General features: G+C 48.6%; 1 protein-coding gene across 5 annotated transcripts in view; it reads right to left on the reverse strand.

Annotated features, from left to right (window-relative positions):
* CFAP45 (cilia and flagella associated protein 45) overlaps window positions 1-24,217 on the reverse strand; it is a 33,764-nt gene continuing 9,547 nt past the window's right edge. For 3 of the 5 annotated variants that reach the window (XM_005892078.2, XM_070365815.1, XM_070365841.1), the window contains 9 exons: window positions 22,541-22,685; window positions 22,043-22,213; window positions 20,680-20,858; window positions 18,507-18,636; window positions 13,815-13,961; window positions 11,273-11,386; window positions 10,486-10,679; window positions 5,060-5,284; window positions 3-4,682 (listed from right to left, as the gene is read on the reverse strand). In XM_005892078.2, the coding sequence (XP_005892140.2) occupies window positions 4,604-4,682; window positions 5,060-5,284; window positions 10,486-10,679; window positions 11,273-11,386; window positions 13,815-13,961; window positions 18,507-18,636; window positions 20,680-20,858; window positions 22,043-22,213; window positions 22,541-22,685 (1,384 nt within the window). In that variant the 3' untranslated portion in view covers window positions 3-4,603. Of the gene's footprint in view, window positions 4,683-5,059; window positions 5,285-10,485; window positions 10,814-11,272; window positions 11,387-13,814; window positions 13,962-18,506; window positions 18,637-20,679; window positions 20,859-21,381; window positions 21,411-22,042; window positions 22,214-22,540; window positions 22,686-24,217 lie in introns of those variants that run through there. The other 2 variants (XM_070365825.1, XM_070365834.1) reach the window with 2 other exon arrangements.

The raw sequence follows: 24,217 nt of genomic DNA on the forward strand, positions 1-24,217 counted from the left end.
CGACAAAGTTAACAGCTTGGGCACTTTTGTTTTTCTTGCAAGGTTCTAACATCTGCACATCAACAAAGACAATGCACCAATGAGCGTTTCTTACCCCCAGATTTCCTCCACGCCGAACCACAGCTTGGAATTTCACAGCCTCCCAGAGACCCCTAAGCTGATATAGCAGCTTGGAGGGGTACACAGAGTTCATTTCTACCCCTGAGCCCTAGGAGGGAAAGTTGAAGCCACCCCTAGGAGAAAACACTGCCCACCCAAAAGTCCGGCCTCAAGTAACAAGTCTGTGGCTGGTTGTTCCTGAATGGGGCAGGTGGGAAGCCGTGGGGGGAGATCCATTATGCTTTCAAAACACTTTCAATTTTCTCTCTTTATCTCCATGTCCCACCCCCGCCCCCCTGCAAGCTGGGCTTACTACAGTCCCTTGCTGGCCCTTCCACCATATCACGCAGCCTGAACCCTCCAGCCCCCATTTAACACCAGGGAACCTTTCCCTGTAATTATCTCCTTTGCCATTCCTCAGTGAGAAAGGGGGAGGATTTATAAAAGGTGACCAGATGCAGCCAGCTGGCCTCAGATGACAGCTGCCTACCTGGCTGTCAGGAATGCTCCACTTCTAGGGATTAGATTCCTGCTGATGACTCAGGCCAGTCCTGAAGCCGCAGAAGCCTGTGTGGGGCTTCTCAGTTATCCTGAGAGAAGAAATCAAACCTCTCTCACATCACGGGGCAGCTCAGAGAATCCCTAGAGGGGACAACTCTGAGGGGAGAACTCTTAAGATTTCCCCAAACTATCTTCATGTGATCAGAGGTGGCTATATTCTCCCATCTCCAAAGCCAAACCCCAGTCATGTAACTTCTAGCTGCCCACCCAAGGCCATGTCAAGACAGTCTCACTTTTAGGCTTTGGGATCTGTCAGGCTCCAATTTGGGGCTTCCCTGGTGGCTCAGACGGTAAAGTATTTGCCTGCAATGCAGGAGACCTGGATTCGATCCCTGAGTTGGGAAGATCTCATGGAGAAGGGCATGGTAACCCATTCCAGTATTCTTGCCTGGAGAATCCCCATGGACAGAGGAGCCTGGCAGGCTACAGTCCATGGGGTTGCAAAGAGTCGGACACGACTGAGCGACTAAGCACAGCACAATACAGGCTCCATTTCACCTGCAAGGAGTTCTCAAGAAGTGTTGGTCTTGCTTTTAACCCACAAAATTGGACCATTTTTCTCTACCTGGCTCAGAAGTTAACAATGGGCACGGAAGCCCTTTTCTTCTTGACCTTCACTCCAAGGGGGCTTGTTCCTCGCAGCCCTGAGCTGGATGACATAGGTAAGAAGCTGGGCAAACTCCAGGCACCCAAGGCCCTTTCTAACTTTCCTGTGAAGAAGGTCCCCTGGAACAAGTAAGGACCCGCTCCTTACTTGTAAGGTCCCTGCAGGTATTATTAACTGTGCAGTAAAAGTGCTGCACTCAGTATGTCAGCAAATTCGGAAAATTCAACTGTGGCCACAGGACTGGAAAAGGTCAATTCTCATTCCAATCCCAAAGAAGGGTAACGCCAAAGAATGTTCAAACCACCATACAAATTTCACTCATTCCACGTAGTGCCTAATGCATTTGAGCCAAGTGATGCTCAAAACCTTTCAAGCCAGGCTTCAGCAGTACGTGAACTGAGAACTTTCAGATGTATAAGCTGGGTTTCAAAGAAGCAGAGGAACCAAAGACCAAATTGCCAGCATTCACTGGGTCATGGATAAAGCAAGGGAATTCCGGAAAAACATCTGCTTCATTGACTGCTAAAGCCTTTGACTGTGTGGATCACAACCAACTGTGGAAAATTCTTTAAGAATTTTATCTGTCTCCTGAGAAACCTGTATGCAGGTCAGGAAGCAACAGTTAGAACCGGACATGAAACAACTGGTTCAAAATTGGGAAAGGCGTAGGACAAGGCTGTATATTGCCACTCTGCTTACTTAACTTATATGCAGAGTACATCATGCGAAATGCCTGGCTGGAATCAAGATTGCCAGGAGAAATATTAACAACCTTAGATACTCAGATGACACCACTCTAGTGGCAGAAAATTAAGAGGAACTAAAGAGCCTTTTGATGAGGGTGAAAGAGGAGGGTGAGAATGCTGGCTTGAAACTCAGCATTAAGAAAACTAAGATCATGGCATCCAGTCCCATCACTTAATGGCAAATAGAAGGAGAAAAGGTGGAAGCAGTGACAGATTTTTTTTTTCTTGGGCTCCAAAAATCACTGCAGACATTGACTGCAGCCATAAAATTTACAGATGCTTGCTCCTTTGAAGGAAAGCTATGACAAACCTAGACAGCATTTTAAAAAGCAGAAACATCACTTTGCTGACAAAGGTCCAGGTAGTCAAAGCTATGGGTTTTCCAGTAGTCATGTATGGATATTAGAGTTGGACCATAAAGGCTGAGCGCCAAAGAACTGATGCTTTCAAATTGTGGTGCTGGAGAAGACTCTTGAGGGTTCCTTGGATGGCAAGGAAATCTGACTGCAGTCCAAACAGCTGACTCATTAGAAAAGACCCTGATGCTGGGAAAGATTGGAGGAGGAGGGGGCCACAGAGGATGAGATGGTTGAATGGCATCACTGGCTCAGTTGACATGAATTTGAGCAAACTCTGGGAGATAGTGGAGGACAGAGGAGCCTGGAGTGCCGCAGTCCATGGGGTCACAGAGAGCTGGCGACTGAACAGCTAGGAACACTTAGAACCTAAGCACGTTGGCCGGCCCTCTCAGCGGCTGCCGTGTTGTCTCTCCCATCCCAGGCTGGGTACCACATCTTTACAAGACCCCTGGGGAGGACGAGACCAACTTCTTCAGGTACGAGGGATGCACTTAGGGGAAGTGAAAGGGAGCAGGGAAGGTGAGCAAGCCTCTTCCCCACACTGCTGGTGAGGCTGCCCATCTGATTTAGGGAGGAAGGGGACAGCAGTCTTCCCTAGTGGGGATGATGAGGAAGGAGCCTGGGGAAGATGCAGAGGCAGAGGCAGCACAGGAAGCAGCTTGCCCACACTCCCTGGGTCCTAGAAATGAAGGACTCTTGCCCAAGGCCCTAGTAACCTGGTGCTGTAAACACCTGGGATGCGCCCGGCAGCTGTCCTCCGCCTCCTCTCAGCACAGGACCCACCGAAGGAGACAAGACCGGGCTTTGGATTGGAGAAATGAAACTGAGGGGGAGGGAGGTTGCCATAGTGATGGGAGCTGGATGGAGGCCCTTTCCTCACAAAGGCATACAAAAATGGGGAACTGGCTCCATCTCTGGAAGCTAGTACACAGCCCAAAATGGGAGCCTGATCATCAAGTCCTTCTAAATAGGCTGCTGCTGCTGCTGCTGCTGCTGCTGCTGCTAAGTCGCTTCAGTCGTGTCCAACTCTGTGCAACCCCATAGATGGCAGCCCAACAGGCTCCCCCGTCCCTGGGATTCTCCAGGCAAGAACACTGGAGTGGGTTGCCATTTCCTTCTCCAATGCATGAAAGTGAAAAGTGAAAGTGAAGTCACTCAGTTGTGTCTGACTCTTTGCGTCCCCATGGACTGCAGCCTACCAGGCTCCTCCGTCCATGGGATTTTCCAGGCAAGAGTACTGGAGTGGGGTGCCATCACCTTCTCCGCTAAATAGGCTGAGACTCTTCTAAAGATACAAGAAATAAGGTGGAAAGCAAGAGCAGACTGACACGGATGAGATGCTTCTCTGGGATTGGAACCAGGTTCACTGTGTTCACTGGAAATTTACTTCATTAGAAATGTACCTAGCATCTGGCAGGTACTCAGAGATACTTGGGCAAGTGAATGAATGAATGAAGAATATTTTGAGGAAGAGTGAGGCAAGCTAACATTGAGAAAGATGGCTTTGGGAAGCCCCACTTGTTGGAGTGAGGGGGACTAAAGAGAGCTGGCCACTTGAGTGAGGGGATAGCTGTGTTAGGTAAGGGGACCGGGCAGGTAGGGTGGTGCCCTGATGGGAGATGGGGCTGGTGCCTGTGTGGTGACACTACCAAGAGTTGAAAGGGCTCTGGCAGGAAAGGGCTGAGAAAGGAGGGTGAGCCCCAGGTCCAAACATCACCCTCTCAACATTCATGGTCTGAGACATAGGCATGTGCCTGTAAGAGCTGTGGCACCTCCTTCCCCAGCCCTTGCCCCAGCCCCTCCCTGAGACAGCATCTCTAGCTCCTTGCCATGAAATGCCTCTGCGCTGGGCATGGAGTGGGGACAAAGATCAGACTGAGCTGAAAGTGGACATGATGACAGCATGCCAGAGGGTCACCAAAAAAGCCAGGAGACCCCAGGACAAAGGGACCACCTGGCTTAGGAGGGTTGAGCATGAGAGAGAATCCTTCCATTTCTGTCTGCGACCATCATACTGCCCACAGCCCAGGGCCCCCATAACTTATTTTTTTCCCCATTTAGTCCAGAGCAGCCACATTTCCCACAGCAAGAAAGCTGGACTATCCCTTAGAGAAGTAGAATAGATTTAATCTATAACTCAGAACTGTCTAGATTAGCAGCAGTTATGGACGTCAAGAGCTGGGGAGGAACCTGCCCCCCTTGAAGGCATCTTGAGGGGCAGAGGGGTTCCCTCAGTTCATGGAAGTGTTGACTGGGATGTTAGCTTTGCGCTCAGCTTCAATGCAGTACTTCTCAGGAAGGCCGGTGGCTCTGCAGGGAAAACAAAGGGTGGGCATAAGCGGTGGGGATGGTGGGGAGGGGACCAAAGAGACAGCAGAAGCAGGCTTAAAGAACCTAGGGATCTGTATTCCTGAGCCTGGTCCCACCACCCATTCCCCAAACACATCCCTGTCAAGGCTCCAGCATCCTGCTAAGGAGTTCCCCAGAGAACCAACCAAGGAAGTCCCAGTTTTAGAACATCTGCAGGAGCCCCCTTCAGAGGGCAACAGCCCATGTGAGCCTGGAGTCGGGCAGGAGGCCCTCCCCACGCCCCTATCACCGTCCCTTCCTTCCCCTAACCCTGAGCCTTCCGGGCTGCCTCCCTGGGGAAGGGGAGAGCAACGGGGGAGGAAGGGACCCCAGTGCACCTCAGCTCCTCGAGCTTTTTCCTCTTGATGTCTTCAATGCGCTCACGCCGCTTCTGGGCCTCCTCCTTGAGGCGCCGGCCCTCGTCGAAGGTGGCAATCCGGGCCTGCACCTGCTTCTGCTGGTTCTCCCGCACCTGGCGCCGGAGCTCGTTGGCGTGCTGTAAGCGCCCTGTAGCCTTTTTCTCTTCCTCCAGCCGCTCCTTTTCAATCTGCTCTCGCTGGGCCCTGAAGGAGGGACATGGGCTGTCGAATGGGCTAGGCTGAGCTGCCCCAACCCAGGGAAGGGTCTGGGGGAGTTCCTGGGTGGGCTCCTCTAGGAACATGCTTCAGAGACCAAAGCCCTCCCTCCCTTTCTGTGGCTCAGAGATCAAGCCCAAAGGCTGTTCCCAGTCAGGCCCAGGTTCAGGGGCGTGTGACTCTATGCCATGGGCATGTTTAGAAGGGCCCCTTGCTTGGCCTAAGTCTCTGCTATTTTAATTGTTGAACAAAGAGCTCTACATTCTTATTTTTTACTGGGCCCTATAGATTTTGTAGCTGGCCCTACACCCAGGATTTCACCCACCGGAAACTATTTATTTATTTATTTTTGGCTTTGCTGGGTCTTCATTGCTTCTCGGGCTTTTCCTTTCTTTTCTCTAGTTGCAGCAAGCAGGGGCTACTCTTCGGCTGTGGTTCACAGGCTTCTCACTGTAGTGGCTTCTCTTGTTGCCGAGCACAGGCTCTAGGGTGGGCAGGCTCCAAGAGCCGCGGCACGTGGGCTCAGTACTTGCAGCTCCCAGGCTCTAGAGCGGACTCAGTAGCTGTGGCACATGGGCTTACCTGCCCCGCGGCATGTGGGATCTTCCCAGACCAGGAATCGAACCGAATCTCCTGCATTGGCAGGTGACTCTTAACCACTGAGCCTCCAGGGAAGCCCCACTGGAAGCCATTGTCCTACTCTGCTCTCTGGTAACAATGCCTGACTCCTCTCCAGCTTGTTCTGAGATAATCTTTCCCCCTCTCCCTTACTTCCCTGCCATTATCAGTAATAATGACATTATCAAAACCAACAAAGAGGATGCTTAGGAAGTTCAAAGAAGTAAAATCTGTGATCTTGGTTCTCCTTAATTGCTGGAAGAAGAAGGAACTTTGCCTGTTATCTCTTACTTCTCTTCCTGCTCCAATTCTAAACTTCTTTCAGGAGACTCTTCCACAAGAAAACTTAATTGAACCCTGACACCCGAGGGAAAATGGCTAATGTAGACCAGATATGTTCAGGAAAAAAAAAAAAAAGCTCAAATGAAATGCATTCACATCTCAGAGGAAATGCAATCATCATAGGCCATCTTGAGCTAACATCTTCTTTCTTTCTCAGTGTAATCAAAAATAAAATATAAAATCATCTTAGGCCAGGATGTCTCAACTGAGGTCACTCATACCCTAACCAAGAGCACCACTTCCCTGACTCACTTCCTTCAGTCATCTTCCAAGCTCCGCCATGCATGGTGTGTCCTCCAACTCCGAGCAACTCTTTTTTGTTTTTTTAATTTACTTATTTGTCTGCACCGGGTCTTAGTTGTGTATACAAGATCTACACTCCGGCATGCAGGGTCTAGTTCCGACCAGGAATCAAACCAGGGCCCCCTGCTTTGGGAGTGTGGAGTCTTAGCCACCGGCCCACCAGGGAAGTCCCCCAGCAACTCTCTTACACCATGCAGATACCTTCCAAATGTCTATACCTTCTACAGAGGCTTCTCAGTTTATCAAAAGAAAACTGCTGACACATCTGTGAAAGCAGAAGACTCTTCCCCTTGCCTTGCCATCATGTTCCTACATAGAAAACAGTTTTCTATCATTTCACATGATGTGAAACAGGGTGGAAATGGGGGACCTATATGTGTCACCAGAGAGCCCCTGAGGTGGCATGCAATCGGAAACCGGAACAGGAAGGGCCCAGTTATTCCACAGGATTGGGGCTAGGATCCTGGAGCCTGGCTGCATTACCATCATCTGGGGACTTTCAAAACTACTGGTGCCTGGGCCTCACCCTAGACCCATTCAGTGAGAGTTTCTGGCGGTGGTCCCTGGGCACCAGTACCTTTTGAAAGCTGCCAGGCATTTCCAAGAACCACTGAGTAGGGTAGGTCAGCTATTTATGCTTAGTCAAGAGGCTGACAGTTAAAGGCATCCCTCTGTCCAGAAGCAGGAAGTCCATATATAGGCCATAGAGGAGGCCATGCTTTTGTAGTAGGAAAAGCTCAATTGCTGACCATGGCAGAGACGCTCCTAGCATGTGGAGACACTGACCATAGTGATCACATGGCCCTGGAGACACCAGGTCTGGATGCTAACCTAGAACAAATGGTGAGATTGAACTTCTCCAGAGGGCTGGTCTAGCTTTAATAACTGACTAGTCCATGTGCTTCAGGCAAACAAAGCAAAGAAGGGACAAATGGGTCAGTGGCAACAGTAGGGCTTTAATTTCTTTTCATTAACATGTATTAGTGACTGCTAATCCCAGAAGGCAATGGCACCCCACTCCAGTACTCTTGCCTGGAAAATCCCATGGATGGAGGAGCCTGGTAGGCTGAAGTCCATGGGGTCACTAACAGTCGGACACGACTGAGCGACTTCACTTTCACTTTTCACTTTCATGCATTGGAGAAGGAAATGGCAACCCACTCCAGTGTTCTTACCTGGAGAATCCCAGGGACGGGGGAGCCTAGTGGGCTGCCATCTATGGGGTCGCACAGAGTTGGACACGACTGAAGCGACTTAGCAGCAGCAGCAGCAGCAGCAGTGACTGCTAAAGGCAACCCAGATGTCCAAGAGCACAGAGGCTGGGGAGGGCAGATATCTAAAAGGCAACCTGGAGTGCAGGGGCAGAAGCTTTGGGGCCGTTAAGGAAACTGGCATCTTTATCAGATATCTGGAGACCATGGCATGACCCTTGAGGGCAAGGAGAGCTACAAAGCCAAAGGACATCACAGCCAATGGAGGTAGGCTGAGGGTCCACAGTCCCATACAAGTCCAGGAACTTGGCTCCAGCAAGGACGACAATTCCTATAGACTGTTCTGTCTCTGCCCAGGGATCCAGGGGCCTGGTCTGGCATGCAACTAACTGGGGCAGTAGCAAGAAGGACTAAGAGCATGTAGACCAAGAAAGCTGGGCTGCTCCACTCAATCTCTACCTATCTGAGCATAATTTCGGGCTGCTCCACTCAATCTCTACCTATCTGAGCATAATTTCTGCAATTTGTACCACTCTGCCGCAATTCAAATTTCATTTGTTTCCTTTATTTGTATAATTTTTTTTGGTTTAAGCTTGGCTGCACTTCACAGCATGCAGGATCTTAATTCCCCAACAAGGCAGTGAAGTTCTGTTAGCACCGAAGTGCTAACCACTGGACAACCAGGGAATTCCCCAGTTTGTTTCCTTTTTTTATTTTTTTAATCTTATACAGTCTGAACCAGAGTAAGAGGTGAGTCTTTCCCAGTTAGGCCAAAACAATTAGAGCTAGGAGAACACCGCAGGGGCCCGGTCTGGTGGTGGCAGATCTAACTAGTAGAAAGTAGAGCCACTGAGACTGCTGGCTGCCTTGGGGGAGGAGGAGGGAGACAGAGACAGTGCGAGATGCGAACACTTAACTTCCACTTAGAGCTGGAATCATCACTGAGCCAACAGAGAGAACAAAAGTAAAAGGATAACGAGCTGGTGAGGCAGGAAAGGTGGATGCATACAGGTGAGATCCATCCAGATATGAGTCCCTAATATCCTTCCTACATGAACGGGCAAGGATGGTGTTTTATTCATCTCTAACACCAACACCACAACATCCAGCACAGAGCCTTGAATTTATGTGCTTAATATATATTTGTCAAACGAATGGCAAAGACCTCCCTTAAAGCCCTGCTCTGATGACTTGCAACCCAGAGCGTGTGAGTTCTTCTCTCTCTGTCCTCAACCTCTCCTGCTGCAGTTTCAGCCCAAACTTGCTGAGGAACATGGAGACAGAGACGGTAGAAGGGCCCAGAGTTATATCTTTATTCATACTTTTAATGCTCCTGGGTTCAGTTCAGTTCAGTCACTCAGTCGTGTCCGACTCTTTGCGACCCCATGAATCACAACACACCAGGCCTCCCTGTCCATCACCATCTCCTGGAGTTCACTCAAACTCAAGTCCATCAAGTCGGTGATGCCATCAAGCCATCTCATCCTCTGTTGACCCCTTCTCCTCCTGCCCCCAATCCCTCCCAGCATCAGAGTCTTTTCCAATGAGTCAACTCTTTGCATGAGGTTGCTAAAGTACTGGAGTTTCAGCTTTAGCATCATTCCTTCCAAAGAAATCCCAGGGCTGATCTCCTTCAGAATGGACTGGTTGGATCTCCTTGCAGTCCAAGGGACTCTCAAGAGTCTTCTCCAACACCACAGTTCAAAAACATCAATTCTTTGGTGCTCAGCTTTCTTCACAGTCCAACTCTCACATCCATACATGACTACTGGAAAAACCATAGCCTTGACTAGACGGACCTTTGTTGGCAAAGTAATGTCTCTGCTTTTCAATATGCTATCTAGGTTAGTCAATGGCACCCCACTCCAGCACTCTTGCCTGGAAAATCCCATGGATGGAGGAGCCTGGTAGGCTGCAGTCCATGGGGACGCAAAGAGTCGGACACAACTGAGTGACTTCACTTTCACTTTTCACTGTCATGCATTGGAGAAGGAAATGGCAACCCACTCCAGTGTTCTTGCCTGGAGAATCCCAGGGACGGGGGAGCCTGGTGGCCTGCCATCAATAGGGTCGCACAGAGTCGCAAACGACTGGAGTGACTCAGCAGCAGGTTAGTCATAACTTTTCTTCCAAGGAGTAAGCGTCTTTTAATTTCATGGTGCAATTACCATCTGCAGTGATTTTGGAGCCCAAAAAATAAAGTCTGACACTGTTTCCACTGTTTCCCCATCTATTTCCCATGAAGTGATGGGACCAGATGCCACGATCTTCGTTTTCTGAATGTTGAGCTTGAAGCCAACTTTTTCACCCTCCTCTTTCACTTTCATCAAGAGGCTTTTTAATTCCTCTTCACTTTCTGCCATAAGGATGGTGTCATCTGCATATCTGAGGTTATTCCAGCACAAGCTGGAATCAAGATTGCCAGGAGAAATATCAATAACCTCAGATATGCTCCTGGGTAAATAATCCCAATAACCCCCAATTCCTTAAACACTTCCAGGCGCTATTAATATATTTCCATTCTCTAATAAAACTCTTGGCTCAAGTGTCTTTGAAATATTTCCATCACCCATCTAGGTAGAATGCCCCACATGACCGCAGTCAAGGTGGCTGTGCATCTGTCTACGGACATGCCAGAAAGCACCTGTCCACCCTGTACGGACCGTCCCTGCCACAGCACTCGGAAAGGAAGCCGAGGGTCCCAGCCCCTCCTACCGGAGAATCCTCTCGAACTCATCCCGGTCCCGTTGCACCTGGACAGCCAGAGTGTGCTCCTTGAAAGCCACCTGTTCTAGTCGACTTTTCCGCAGCTTGGCCTCTGTTTCCATCTTCTTCTGTGCGTTTTCCTTTTCTTTTCTGCGCCACTCTCTGTCGGCAACCTCCTGATTGCGCTTGGCCCGCAGGGCATCCTGGGAAAGGAGAGGGTGGGGGAGGCCAGTGAGGGCGCAAAAAACACCCTCAGGTCCCTTTAGGAAGACGCCTGCTCCAGCTGACCCAGCCTGCTTCGAGAAGCCTCCGGAATTTCTCTAGCAACAAGGTTATGCTACGAGAGAACAAACGGAAACCTGTCATAGAACTTTCAGGTCTATGACACCCTGAAGGGTCATCTTGTCCTTCCCCCCCCACCCCCAGCTTATCCCAGTTCTTCTCCTACACCTCAAACACCTCCAGGCAGTCCTGCGATTGCTTCTAATTTTAAAAACTGCTAATGATGGAGATGCCACAGTTTCCTCCTCCCGTGACACATTTCAATAGTTAAGGTTGAAAGTTCTTTATGTGGCAGCCAAAAACTTTCTCTTGGATGTTAGGCAGGAAATGCACTCCTCAATGCTTGCTGCCATAGGTGTGGGAGCAGGCCCACCCCTCCATCCTCAAACTGCTGAAGTCGAGGTACCTTGCATCCTCTCTTCTATACCCTCACCCTCGAGGCCATTTTACAGGCTGTCAAAGGAGTAGTTAAGGGGGTGTGAGGGGCTGAGGGAAGCCAAGATCGAACAGGTACCTGCTCTGCCTGGTAATCCTGGGCTTTCTCCTGCATGGCCCTCAGGCGGGCAATCTCCTTCTCTTTCTCCCTCCGGATTCTCTCCTGCTCAGCCTCAAACTCTGCTTCTCGGGCCTGCCAGGAAGAAAAGATCTCATAGAATGGCTCCCCTCTGCCCCAGCCTTGCAGAAAGAAACTGAGCCCCTGTCTGTTCAGTATGTCCCCTACCCCTCCCTGACTCCGTTTTTTAAAATTTATTTATTTTTAATTGAAGGATAACTGCTTTTTAATTGAAGGATAATTGTATGACTCCTTTTAATGTAGGGCAACATGACTAGCAATGCATAGCTATGAAACTAATCAGCATTTGTAAGAAGCTTCACTGCTTACAAAATGTGTTCTCCTGGTAATATCCCAGAGAGTTCTCACAATGTCTCATGAGATAGATATTCAATATGAAGAAACTAATGCTCATAAAATTCAAGGGTCCTGTCCAAGACTGCACAGCTTGTAAACCACCAGATTCACCTACAAGTGAGCCCAGACTTCATGCTCTGTCCTCTACTTCACAATTTCCAAGTTGCAAGGCCTCTGGGCCAAGTTTTTAGAAATAATAACTGTGGCTTCCTGCCTGGCTTATAAAGTACAGCAGGTGGAAGTTATCTCATTAGTCCTTGGGCAAATGGCCAGCCATGTGATGTCCAGTCCCCCCAGCGGTTGGCAGTTACCTAAGGACTGAGCCATCAAAATTAGTTCCCTTTGCCACTTCTCTGAAAGAGCAGACATATCCCTAAAAGCTTTCCATATTCTGGGGTAGTCATAAGACGAATGGCTTCAGTTGGGTGGAAATGTGATCATCCCATAGAGAATCTTCCTTAGCCTTGTTCTACCTGTCTAGACTTCTGTGCACTGCAGTGAGTTATCTGCTGTGAAGTGTGCATGGCTGGATGTGTGTCAAGCTGGTCTCTTTGCTCAGCGTTGCCCTATACGGCAGGGCAGGGAACTCTGGAGGCTTCCACCAGCAATCTCTGCCTTCAGGGCAGCCTTTAGGGGCAGCCTCAGCTGTAAGAGTGGAGACCACTGTGAGGTCAGGGAGGGGCTTGTGATATCCTTGGAGACTTATGGTGGGTTGTGGTCGTGCCCAAGTGCCCAATCCCTTTGCCAGTCTCCACCTCTCTCAGCTCCTTCTGCTAATGACCTTTCCGGGTATGAAGGTCATACATTGTCCTGGTCAGAAATCTAGGGCAGTTCCTCATCATTCCACACTTGCAGCACTGCTCAAGGTCCAAGGCCTCCCCAACAACTGCTCTCAGCTCTCCATCATCTCACCACCTCATTTCCCATCACAACCACCAGAGACTCTCTGCTGCAGCCAATAGACCTGTTCACAACTCCTACACATGACTGGCTTATTATCACCACCATCATCCACTCAGGAACAGTTGCTGACATCCATATGAGGTACATGATATTATTCTAGGTATGTTCAGCCTAGTCTGGTAACTGGACACTCTGAGGCATTTAGGATCTTTTCCATCACTGAGTTACTAGGTTGCAAGAAGTGAGTGATTAGATGAGACAACACACACAGAGCACTTAGCACAGAGCCCGTGCACAGACTAAGCACTTGATAAATGGTTAGCGGCATGATCGTTATTATGCAGAAACCCATGTTCCAAGTCTTGCATTCTCACTGTTCCCTGCATATACCTGGCATTCAATGAAGAAGCCAGAACCAATAAACAAGCTTTGTTGAGCTTCATTTTCTGTGGTTTGCATTTGGAGTATTGAGGTATATCAAACATGCCTTTTCCAATTGTACCCACACCCTCCTCCAGTAAGACTTCCTTAGAGAAGTGTGGTGTCATCACAGAACCTCGAAGCTAGGAGGGGAGACAGGACTACCACATGAGGAATTGAATAACTGTCCTCCCTTCTCTTCTCACAGAAATCCATGTTCACTCCATCTAGACCATGTCTAAAAGCTTTTCTTTGCCCTCCATTCCTCATAGACCCCAATCATGCCATCGCCCCAGAAAGAATCAACACATTCACGAGCTGCATATCTCCCTGGAACTGTTCTCATGCATTGCTCTCTGCTCCACAGTGTGGTTGAAGGCTCTGCTTTCCAAATCTAGCACCAAGTAAAGGATGCCCAAGATAGGAATCTTCACAAGAAATTTACGGGGCAGCTGACTCATAATTACTGGAGATATAATTATCCAGGTCATGAGGAATCCACAAAATCTTCACTGTCACCAATTGTTTTAATTTTCTTCCCTGCCTGAACCTGACCCTCATCCCAACTTCCAATCAAAGGTGTTAACAAGGGTAACACACTAATTAGGGTGTCCTTTGCAGGCTATTCTCTGGTAATGAACAAGGAGACTGGCCAGGTAGAAAGGGAAAAAGAAGCCAGGCCCTTGAACTAAGGACGTAAATTTTCAGGCTGATGACGTGGCTGCCTTCTGTTGAGTTCACTCAGGACTCATGTCTGCCCCTCCCTAAGACAGACATTCCATTCCTGCTCAGAAGTCCCAGGCACCAGAAGGCGGGTCCCTACCATCTTCTTCTTGGTGAACTCCATCACCGTCTGGTCGGCCAGCTTCTCCTGAGCCAGCAGCTCTGCTTTCTGCCTCTGGTTTTCATCGTTGATGCGTTTGATCTCAGCCTGCATCTTCAGCTTTTGCTGGTGCCTCTGTTCCAGGTCCTGCCACCAAAGGGAGAGAGCCTCAGAGAAGAAGAAGAGAGACAGAAAGATACTGGCCTACCAGGATGGAGAGACACGGAGGGAGGCAGGGAGAGAGATGCACGCTCTGCAGTCTAGCTCTCATTACTGGCCTTGATTCAAACTATTCTTTCCAGGATCGTCCATGACCTCTTCTAGCCAAACAGCCCTTGACAGTCTTCATCCACCTTGACTTTGTGGAAGCCTTGACACTGTTGATCTCTATTCAGTCTCAAGGAGTAAAGGCTCTTAAAATTCTACTCCGTGTCTCCCACGTGTCAAGCAAAATCCTATCACTTGTTCATAATGTTTTCCTCTTGCCTTCAATTCCCTTCTCCTATTCTAACCCAAATTTTTGGTCTCTGTTCAATAATGATAATTAAAATAATAAAGTATGACACTAATTGAGTACCCTTTTTTGGCTATGCCACAGTATCTTAGTTTCCCGACCAGGGAGGGAAACCTTGCCCCCTGTAGTGGAAATGCAGAGTCTTAACCACTGAACCACCAGGCAAGTCTCAAGGAAGTCTATTCTTATGAATAGAAAGTACTTTACATAACTTTATATAACCTACCTCTAATACCTAAGTGGACCCCCAAACCCTGAAAATTAGGTCTTGTTACTGGGTGTTCTTTGGAAGGACTGATGCTAAAGCTGAAACTCCAATACTTTGGCCACCTTATGCGAAGAGTTGACTCATTGGAAAAGACCCTGATGCTGGGAGGGATTGGGGGCAGGAGGAGAAGGGGACGACAGAGGATGAGATGGCTGGATGGCATCACCGACTCGATGGACATGAGTCTGAGTGAACTCCAGGAGTTGGTGATGGACAGGGAGGCCCGGCATGCTGCGATTCATGGGGTTGCAAAGAGTCGGACACGACTGAGCAACTGAACTGAACTGAACTGAACTGATCTTTCTCATGCAAATGGAAAAACTGAGGCCCAGAGTTTAAGTGACTTACCCAGGACCATAGAACTAATAAACTCCAGAGCCCAGAATTTTGGAACCCAGTCTATCTTAATTAAAGTTCCAATTGTCTCTGGAACTCTGACTTGATTGCCCCAAGTTTTCATTCTCTCTGCATTTCTGAATTCCCTTTGCACCTAGGATGGTGATATACCTCCTGGGATTTGATTAGATGCTGCTTTGTGGGGCCCACCAACTTCCTGAGTGTTCATTCTGTCCCAGCCAGAGGACAGGGACCACGTGTCACATGTCTTCTCTTTCCTAATACTGAGAGGAAAACAGCAAATACTCAATAATGAGGCAGAGAAGATGGGGAAGAAGGTGAGAGGCAAGTGAGAAAGGGAAAAAAAATCTCAGAAGCACAATGAGTAATGGAGATCAGAGTCCTCATCATCATGAGTGATAAGAGCCCTTCTAAGAAATGAGCTGGAGCCTTTGAAAGCTCCCAGTGGTCAGACCACTTCTGAGCACATCCCCAGGCCCTGATGCAGTGGGGCACTGGGATCGTGTGCTGGGTCCTCCCTATCCTCTCAAACTTGGACTCCTTGCTTCAAACTCTCGTACCCATCAACTCACCCCACCTCCCACACTGCTCCCAGCCACCTCCACTTCTTCGAAGACTAACCCCCACTAGTCTTCCCAGTTTCTGCCCTAACGCATCCCAGGCAACGCTGCTGGCCCTCCCCCAGCTTGGCTCGCTGCCCTGTTCAGGGCCCTTCCTCCAGGGAGCCTCTGAACAGAAAAGCACAGTGCTGTCTGCCTCCTGCCAGGTCCGTGTGGTGCCTGAGTCATGACTGCCAGCATTCCCTCAGTCTCCACGCACGAGCCTCCTGGCTCACTCCACAGTCCCTGTCCTGCTGCTCCAACTCCCACAGCCTTTCTTCCTCATCTCCCTTTCTTCTTTTCCTTCTTACCTTTTTTTCCCCATCAGTTTTAGGCCTGACATTGGTATTCAGAGTGAAAGCAAAAGTGTTTAATCCTTCATCTGACTCTTGCAATTCCATGGACTGCAGCCCGCCAGGCTCCTCTGTCTACGGGACTATCCAGGCAAGGATCCTAGAGCGGGTTTCCATTCCCTTCTCCAGGGCATCTTCCCAACTCAGGGATCGAACCCATGTCTCTTAGGTCTACCTGCACTGAAAGGTGGGTTCTTTACCATCTGAAGGCAGTATTTAAATCCACTGACCCTCAAAGCTAGAAAAGCTGCTGACTTCTGATCTATGACATACATATAATCATATATTCATTAACTTACTTCTTTGCTTATTTACTTTTTTTGGTTTGTTTTTGTGGGTTCATTTCATTTTCAAGAAACCAAAGAACTTTCCCTGTTTCTCATCTTTGAAGCCATTGCAAAGCAACCCCACACTGACTCCTGACACTCTCTGCATCTTGCTAGCAAGCTGGGAAAAACTGTCCCTGCACCACCAGGGGGCTTCACTGGTGGCTCAGCTGGTAAAGAATCCACCTGCAACGTGGGAGACCTGGGTTTGACCCCTGGGTTGGGAAGATCCCCTGGAGAAGGGAAAGACTACCACTCCAGTATTCTGGCTTGGAGAATTCCATGCACTGTTCGCAAAGAGTTAATGCCGTTCTAAACTGGTGAGGCAGAGGTTTCTATCTCTGCTCCATAATACTTCCTGGAGACTCAGGGAGTGCCTAGAAGGACAGGAAAAGGACAATGACATAACACCTGAGTAACTGTTGACTCAGTGACACCTGGAACTCTCTCAATGAGCCCGTGCGTGTGTTCTCAGTCCCTTTAGTTGTGTCCAACTCTGTGCAACCCTATAGACCGTAGCCTGCCAGGTTCCTCTGTCCATGGGATTCTCCAAGGCAAAAATACTGGAGTGGGTTGCTATGCCCTCCTCCAGGGGATTTTCCCAACCCAGGGATCGAACCTGTGGCATCACTTGCATCTTCTGCATCGCAGGTGGATTCTTTACCACTGAGCCACCTGGAAAGCCCCCTCAATGAGCCCACTGGAGAATTTGGATTCTCCAGTATTCTGCATGTCTAGCCCAGACCCGTCCTTTCTGGCCCTTTCCTGAACCAGGAGCGTGGCCAGGTCTTGTCTGTCTTCTTGGCCTTGTTGGTCCCCTTCTCAAGCAGCTTACAAAGTTGCCTGCCCCTCATCTCCCCTAGCCATCCAGTGATCTGCCTCCCACTTCTCACACCGTACCTTAGCCAGCAGGTGCTCTGAGAAGCCTTCATAATTATGACGTCCCCAAGAGACCCATCCAGGCCCCCCGTCACTCCTCACCATCAAGTGCACTGGGAGATGACAACTCAGTCATCATAAACATGGGGGAAGAGGAGAACAATGAAAGAATACATGTTCTGTGGGTTAAATGCACCATTAGGCAATAACCTGGCAAATCAGAATGTGGGGCATTCTTCAAATCAGCTGGCCTGAGTACTTCACAATATCAGTGTTATTAAAATTAATGAATGGATAAGGAAACTCTGCCAGATCAAAAGAGACTTAGGTGAATACAGTGTGTGAATCCTGAAGATTCAATCCCTGACTGAATCCTGGTTTGGAAGAGAGAAAACCACGGAAAATACATTTTTGGAACTGGGTAAATTTGAATGTAGATTAAATATTAAATAATATTGTAGAATCGTCGGACTCAAAATTTTGATGGGGGGATGTGATAATGGTACTGCTGACAAGTAAGCCAATGTCTTTGTGCTTCAGAGATACAAGTTGAAGCATTTAGGCAAAGTGTCAAGATATGGGAAACTTACTTTCAAATAGCTTAATAATAGCAAAATACGTATATACATCTAAAAGAGACAAGCAGCTCCATGGAATTAACAATCATTAAATATAGGTGAAGCACTGATGGGTGTGGTACAGTTATTTCAACGTGTCTATGTGTGCAAAATTTTTCAAAAGTAAAAAATTAAGGGGGAAAAGAATAAATGCTCCAAATGCTGGCCATGTACCTCGTCTCTGAGCCAGGGGCTTTCATATATTGCAAAAGATCCAAAAAGGCCAACAGAAGGGGATTTTTTAAAACCTACTTGGTTCGAGCAGCTATGTTATTTATTTCTTATGCAATGGAGATGCCTACTAATTTTAGTTAGGCTAACAGGTAAAAAGTTTCGGCTTGTCCATACAATTAATGACACTGGGATGCAACATACCTTGGGTGAGGCAACAGCAGGCAGCCTGGAACTAAAAGACAGCTGCTGTTCATGTACAAAGTGTACAATATCCCAAGATAATTGAGGGAAGACCATAAAACATCCCTATGTTTATTTGTGCAAAGCATGCCGCAATATCTTTCCTTGGTGTGTCCATTCACACGGATATGTCAATCCTGGACCCCAAGTCCCAGGAAGGCAGGGACAGTATCCAAATCACTGCTCATCCCCATGAGGCCTCAGCCAAACAAGTGTTTCATACGGCAATAAAAAGTTGGCGGTGACGATGTTGTGAAACGAACATGTGTCTGACGGAACGTCAGCGCACACGCTCCAGCCCCACAGTGCGGAGGGCTTGTTGCTGTTGCTGGCAGAACCTGGCGTGATCTGTGCAGCCCAGTTACCCTCAGATCCTCCTCTTGGAGCTTTTCCATGTATTCCAGCATCTGCTCCTTCTCCTGTTCCCGCTGTTCAGCAAGCAGCGATCGCTCCTCCTGGTTCTTTTCCATCTGTTCCACAATGTGCCGTCTTCCTCTGAGAAGAAACAGTGCCACGGTGTCTTAGAAACCAAGAGCCCAGGTCTCTGTTCTAACCTCCACCCAAATAACACCCACAATGGGAGGTATTGTAGGGACAACGTGGTGAATGCCCCCTAAATACCACTATGTTTCATGAGCGGGGTCAGTCCTTTCTCTTCCGAGCTCCTAATTCTGGGGGCTCACCCTTCCTGAGATTCCCGCCCTGCATTTGTTTGTCCAAGACTGTGCCCATATCATAAGACACCTTCTCCTTTCAGTACCTGAGGTCTTCTGAAATCCTACCACCTCCCAAAACTTCCCAGAGTAATCAGAGGGAGTGACCTTCCCAAGCTGATTTCCCAGAGTTAAGAAGCCCACAGTAACTCCTTTCTCCGGAGCATCTGCTCTCAGCCAGTGTATCTTGTCGTCCCACTCCATCTAACATGCCTAGTTAGCTAACTGTCCTTCTTATATCCAATCTCATATTTTAAGACCATCGGCTGCTGGTGTACAGGGCTGAGTCTGAGGAATTCTCTACACGCAGTAGCACCCTTGCTCAACAATAGAAAGCAGAGAAACCAGATTCTAGAGTCAGTGCAGCCAGTGACTCCCTCTGCATTATTGGGATGTCAACAACCTTGGAAGCATCTAGATCCCATGATCTCTGAGTAAAGGCTGGGAGAGTGGGAGAAGACGCAGAGGAGGACAAGTATCTACGGGAAGGAGTATGACGTTGACATTCAGATAGTTCTGTTGAATGGCTTCGTGACTCCAAATGAAATACACTAGAGCAACAAGCAGAAAGAGTTACATGGAATCAGGTTTAGACCCAGTATAAGGACCAGGTCAAATCATTAGAGCTGCCTAAGAAGGCAGGGATTTCCCCTTCATTGGAATTGTTCATGCAAAAGACGAAGAGCCATTTAGCCATGAAATGAACTTTTCATGGGAGCCTACTGTATGGACCAGTACCTGCTAGCAGTACACAGATGAATGGCCCAAGAGAACAGAATACACATGGGGAGACAGAGCTGCCACTCAGTGTGGTACAAGGACTGTTTATAGGGGTAATTCTTGCATTATATGGTTGGCATTCTAAATCTGGGACACTATGATTCTATAATTTATCTGCTTTGGGACTTGTCCTCTCCTGCAAACTGGAGGGGATTGAATTTATTCATCCTAACTTGTATTAGGCATTTACTACAGTCCAAACATTCTGGTAGGTCAGAAGCCAAAGAAACAAGACAGGGACCCTGCCCTCAGTGAGCATACAGCCTGGTGAGGGTCAGGGAGCCACAGCGCAAAGAGGGGCGTGGCAGACCACTAACACAGTGTAGGGGGCCCAGAGCAGGGAGGCTCAAAGCTCGCCCAGTGGAGTCAGGGAAGTTTCTCAGGGGAGGGGATAGCAAGGCCACATTATGAAGGAAGAGAGAGCATTTTCCGGGGTGGGAGAGGAAAAAAAGAAAGAGAGGGTATTCAAAGCCGAGGGAACAACAAAAAATAATGAGCTTATATGAAGACCTGGCATGCTAGGGGACATGAAGGAAAGCCTCCTAGAATGGATGGCAAGAAATGATGCAAAATGAGGGTGAATAAGGGCCATATTGTGAAACACCTGTTGTGATCTTAGAAACAAGCTTTAAGACGTTCTACAGTTGTTTGGGGTTGGACATGTACACACCGCTGTGTTTAAAATGGATACCCAACAAGGACCTCCCATATAGCACATGGAACTCTGCTGAGTGTTGTGTGGCAGCCTGGATGCAAGGAGAGTTTAGGGGAGAATGGATACATGTATATGTATGACTGAGTCCCTTCGTGGTTCACCTGAAACTATCACAACATTGTTTGTTAATTGGCTATACTTCAATACACAATAAAAATTAAAAAAAAAAAAAAAGTTCTGTGGCTTTCTGAATCATTCCATAAAAGTTTTGTGATAATAACAAAGGATTATAATGACCATTTCTCATGTCCTTCTTCTCTGAAAGGCTATATGGACCTAAAGACACATGGAAAAGACTTAAAGAGGGAAATGTCAAAACCACCTCTTTACCGGATTCTCTCCTCTCTCCTCTTTCTGTCTAGCTCCTCCTGCCTTTGAACAGATTTCTGCCGCTCCACCTCCATCATCTGATCCAACCGCTTCTCCTCTGCATCCAGTTCTTTTTGGATCAGCTGCTTCTCCAGAATTTGGGCATCCCGGATGGCATGGCACTTGGCATTGAGGATGATCTGGAGAGTGGAATTGAACTTGTGGTACTAGGTCTGGGAGTAAGGATGGGGATGGTTGCGGGGAGTGGAGTGATGTACCACAGGGATGTGGAAGCTGGAGTGGGGAGAAATGGGAGCAGAATCCCATTAAGAGTGCTCACAAGCCCAGAAAAGCAATAGCATCTTTCAGGGCATTGGGTCTAGTGTTTGCGGTAGAGGTGGGAGGTCATGGATCACTCTTGGGAATAAGATGAAAGCTATGGGTCTTCTCCATAAAATTCACTTACATCTATACACACAAAGTTTCCATAAAACTTTAGAAGTTCATGGTCCCCTTAGGGACCCCTGAACCTCAAATGAAGACCCACCCCCATTCTACTCTTTAGGAAAATAAACATTATTGCAGAGGCCAAGCCACTAGATTTTTAAGCTAAAAGAGCCCAACCTGACACATAAGGAGATGAAAAAATCACAAGCAATCAATAAGAGCTGTGGAGTAAAAGCTTTGGAAAATAAAAGGAAGCATTAAAGAGAGAAGATTTACCTGAGAAACAGAAACTCTGGATGAAGAGGCTGGGGAGTCAGCATTTTTCATTTGGCCAGGAAGTGAACGACATGCAAATGAGTAACACAATGGAATTCAAATGAGCCTCTGGTCTTTATGCTCTGGCTAAAGGAAGCACTTTGAGCACAACAAAAACAACCCCATTGTCTGCACCATCGTATGTGGCCAGAATTGAACTAGCAGGATAAAGATACAACAGGTATTTTTCAACCCGCAGTTCGCAAAGTATCTCCTGTATATTAGCATATTTCATCCTAATAATGCTGCTTAGTAGTTTCGCCACCCTCATTTCACAAACAAAGAAAGTTTGGCTCAGTGAGCGCAAGTGACTTGCTGAAGGTCACACAGCAGGCACTCCGTAGGTGCAGCTCTCCCCGACCCAATCTACTCCATTCGCCTGCCAAGGCCAGCCCCTCGCCTTTCAACCCTGCACCCCATCTCTAGCCCATGCTTTCAGGCGTGTGAATAACAGAGAAGAGGAGGGAGGGATTCCCTGGTGGGCCCGTGCTCAGGACTCTGTACTTCCACTGCACACGGCATGAATTCAGTCCCCGGTCAGAGAACTAAGATCCTGCACACTGAGAGGCAAGGTCAAAAAAGAGAGAGAGATGAGTGGAGGGAAGGAGAATGGAGAGCCCACCTTTTTCATATCCTTCAGCTCTTCCTCCTGCTCCATCCGCAGCTGGTTGGCTCTCTGCAGAAGGTTCTGGGCCCTCTCCTTGGCTACCTCCTCCAGGTCGCTGAGCTTCCTGTTGTTCCTCCAAACCATTTCCTTTTGTTTCATGATCTTCTTGCGTGTGGTCACCGTGTCCTACGGGAGCCACGCTGGAATCAGCGGGGACTTACTCCAGCGCTCCGTGCCCTGGGCACTAGCTTGGCTGCTGTGGGTGACCTCAGATGAGTTTCACATCACCCCATCACACTGTCATAGCCCAGAGGTTTCCCAGCCTGGTGTCCTCACCCCTCCCCTGGCCCCACAGTTGCTCCCACCAGATCTTTATTCTGTAACACATCTCTAGCACTTTCACACCTTACTTCAGGGTCCCCTAACTAAAGCTCCCAGTCTTGTGGGAGGCCGGCCTCTCCCCAGCCCTTCTCTTCAACCCCCACTCTGCAAAGATGGGGTGGGGGTAGGTACCACAATGGCTTCCTTCTCCTTCTTGAAGGCCTGCTCCCTGGCCTCGAGCTCTTCTTTGGTTAGGACGTGGGATGCCCATTTGATCCGCTCAAACTCCTCAGGGCTCATGATAAGGGACTGCCCAGAAGGGTCCTTGGTGGGAATGCTGACACAAAGAATGAATAAAATTAGGCAGGGGGTGTGCGGTGGGGGCCGGGGTGGGGGAGCTCTTAGCACTACTCTGCAGGCTGCTCTGCTCTCTACCCCACCCCCATCACTGCCCATCCTGCCTCAGAGAATCAGGCAGGAGAGACAGCGGAATGGGTCCACTGGGGAGAAGCGGTCTCAGGCAAGGTTAGAGTAGCATTACCGGCTTAAAAAAGGAACATTTTTAAGGACTTTGTCTAAAAGGTCCAGGTCACACGTTACCTCCTCTGCACCCACCCCCATGTACGCATACACACCCACCTCCTCCCCTCCGCTGTCCCTGCCTGTGTTGTGGGCAACATCTGTTTGCCTTGCTAGATCACAAGCTCCTGCAGGATTCAGGCTCTGTCGTAACCCCATGGGCAGCCCGGTCTCTGGCCCAGCACTCACTGGGCACAGAGTGAGGACTCAAAATAAAGCTGCCGCGTTGAACTTTTAAAACAGATGATTCCTCAAGAATGACATAAAAAGGGCAAGGGCACGCCCAGCGAGGATGAAGTGGAGGCCAGTGAGAAACGAAACCACCCCTGTGCCTCCAGCCCAGAGGGAAGCTTTGAACCCTAAATATTAATTAAAATCAACAATAGCCAGAGACATGTCTACAGACTTTTCTAGCTGCCCAACGCATTCAACAAACCAATAGGTAATTATAATGATTACAAACAGATGACATACATTGGAGATGGAGCAGAGGAGTGGGCATAAAGCTGCTTCTGGGTGAGGCGTCTAACAGGCACATGGCAAACAGACGCAGATGGTCTGAGGCAGGAAGTGAAACCTCATCCCGTAAAACCGGCTGGGGAGAGGTGTCCAGGAGGTGGACACATGAGTAAGTGCCCTTGAGGCTTAGCCAAGACCTTGTGTTCCCCTGGGTGCTATGGCCCCAAACAGCCTGTGATCTGGAGTGACCAGGAATGATGTGAATCTGAGACAGCATCTCGAGCTGTTCTCAGAACCCTGACAAGTTACCCGAGACTTCACCTCCAACGTGTTTTTAGGACTGGACCAGTCCAAGAAGGAGCCCTTGGGACTTCTCTGGTCGTCCAGTGATTAAGAATCTGCTTTGGCTTAGTAACAACCTAGAGGGATGGGATGGGGAGGGAGGTGAGAGGGATGTTTAAGTGGGAGAGGCCATGCGTAAACCTATAGCTGATTCATGTGGATGTTTGGTAGAAACCAATGCAATACTGTAAAGCAATTATCCTTCAATTAACAATAAATTAAAAAAAAAAAAAAGACTCTGCCTTGCAATGCAGGGGACGCTGGTTCATTCCCTGGCTGGGAACTATGATCCCACATTTGGCAGAGCAACTAAGCCAGCACACCACAACTACTGAGCCTGCGCACGCTGGAACCTGACATCCCTCAGGACTCAAGGAAGATCCCGTGCGCCCCTACTAACACCCGACACAGCTAATACACAAATAAATAAAGAGAAGGAGCCCTTTCTTGGGCCACAAGCGTGTCTGCAGGGCTGCTACCGCATCTGGT

The sequence above is a fragment of the Bos mutus genome, chromosome 3 (genome assembly GCF_027580195.1).
Source record: "Bos mutus isolate GX-2022 chromosome 3, NWIPB_WYAK_1.1, whole genome shotgun sequence".
NCBI classification, from domain to species: domain Eukaryota; kingdom Metazoa; phylum Chordata; class Mammalia; order Artiodactyla; family Bovidae; genus Bos; species Bos mutus.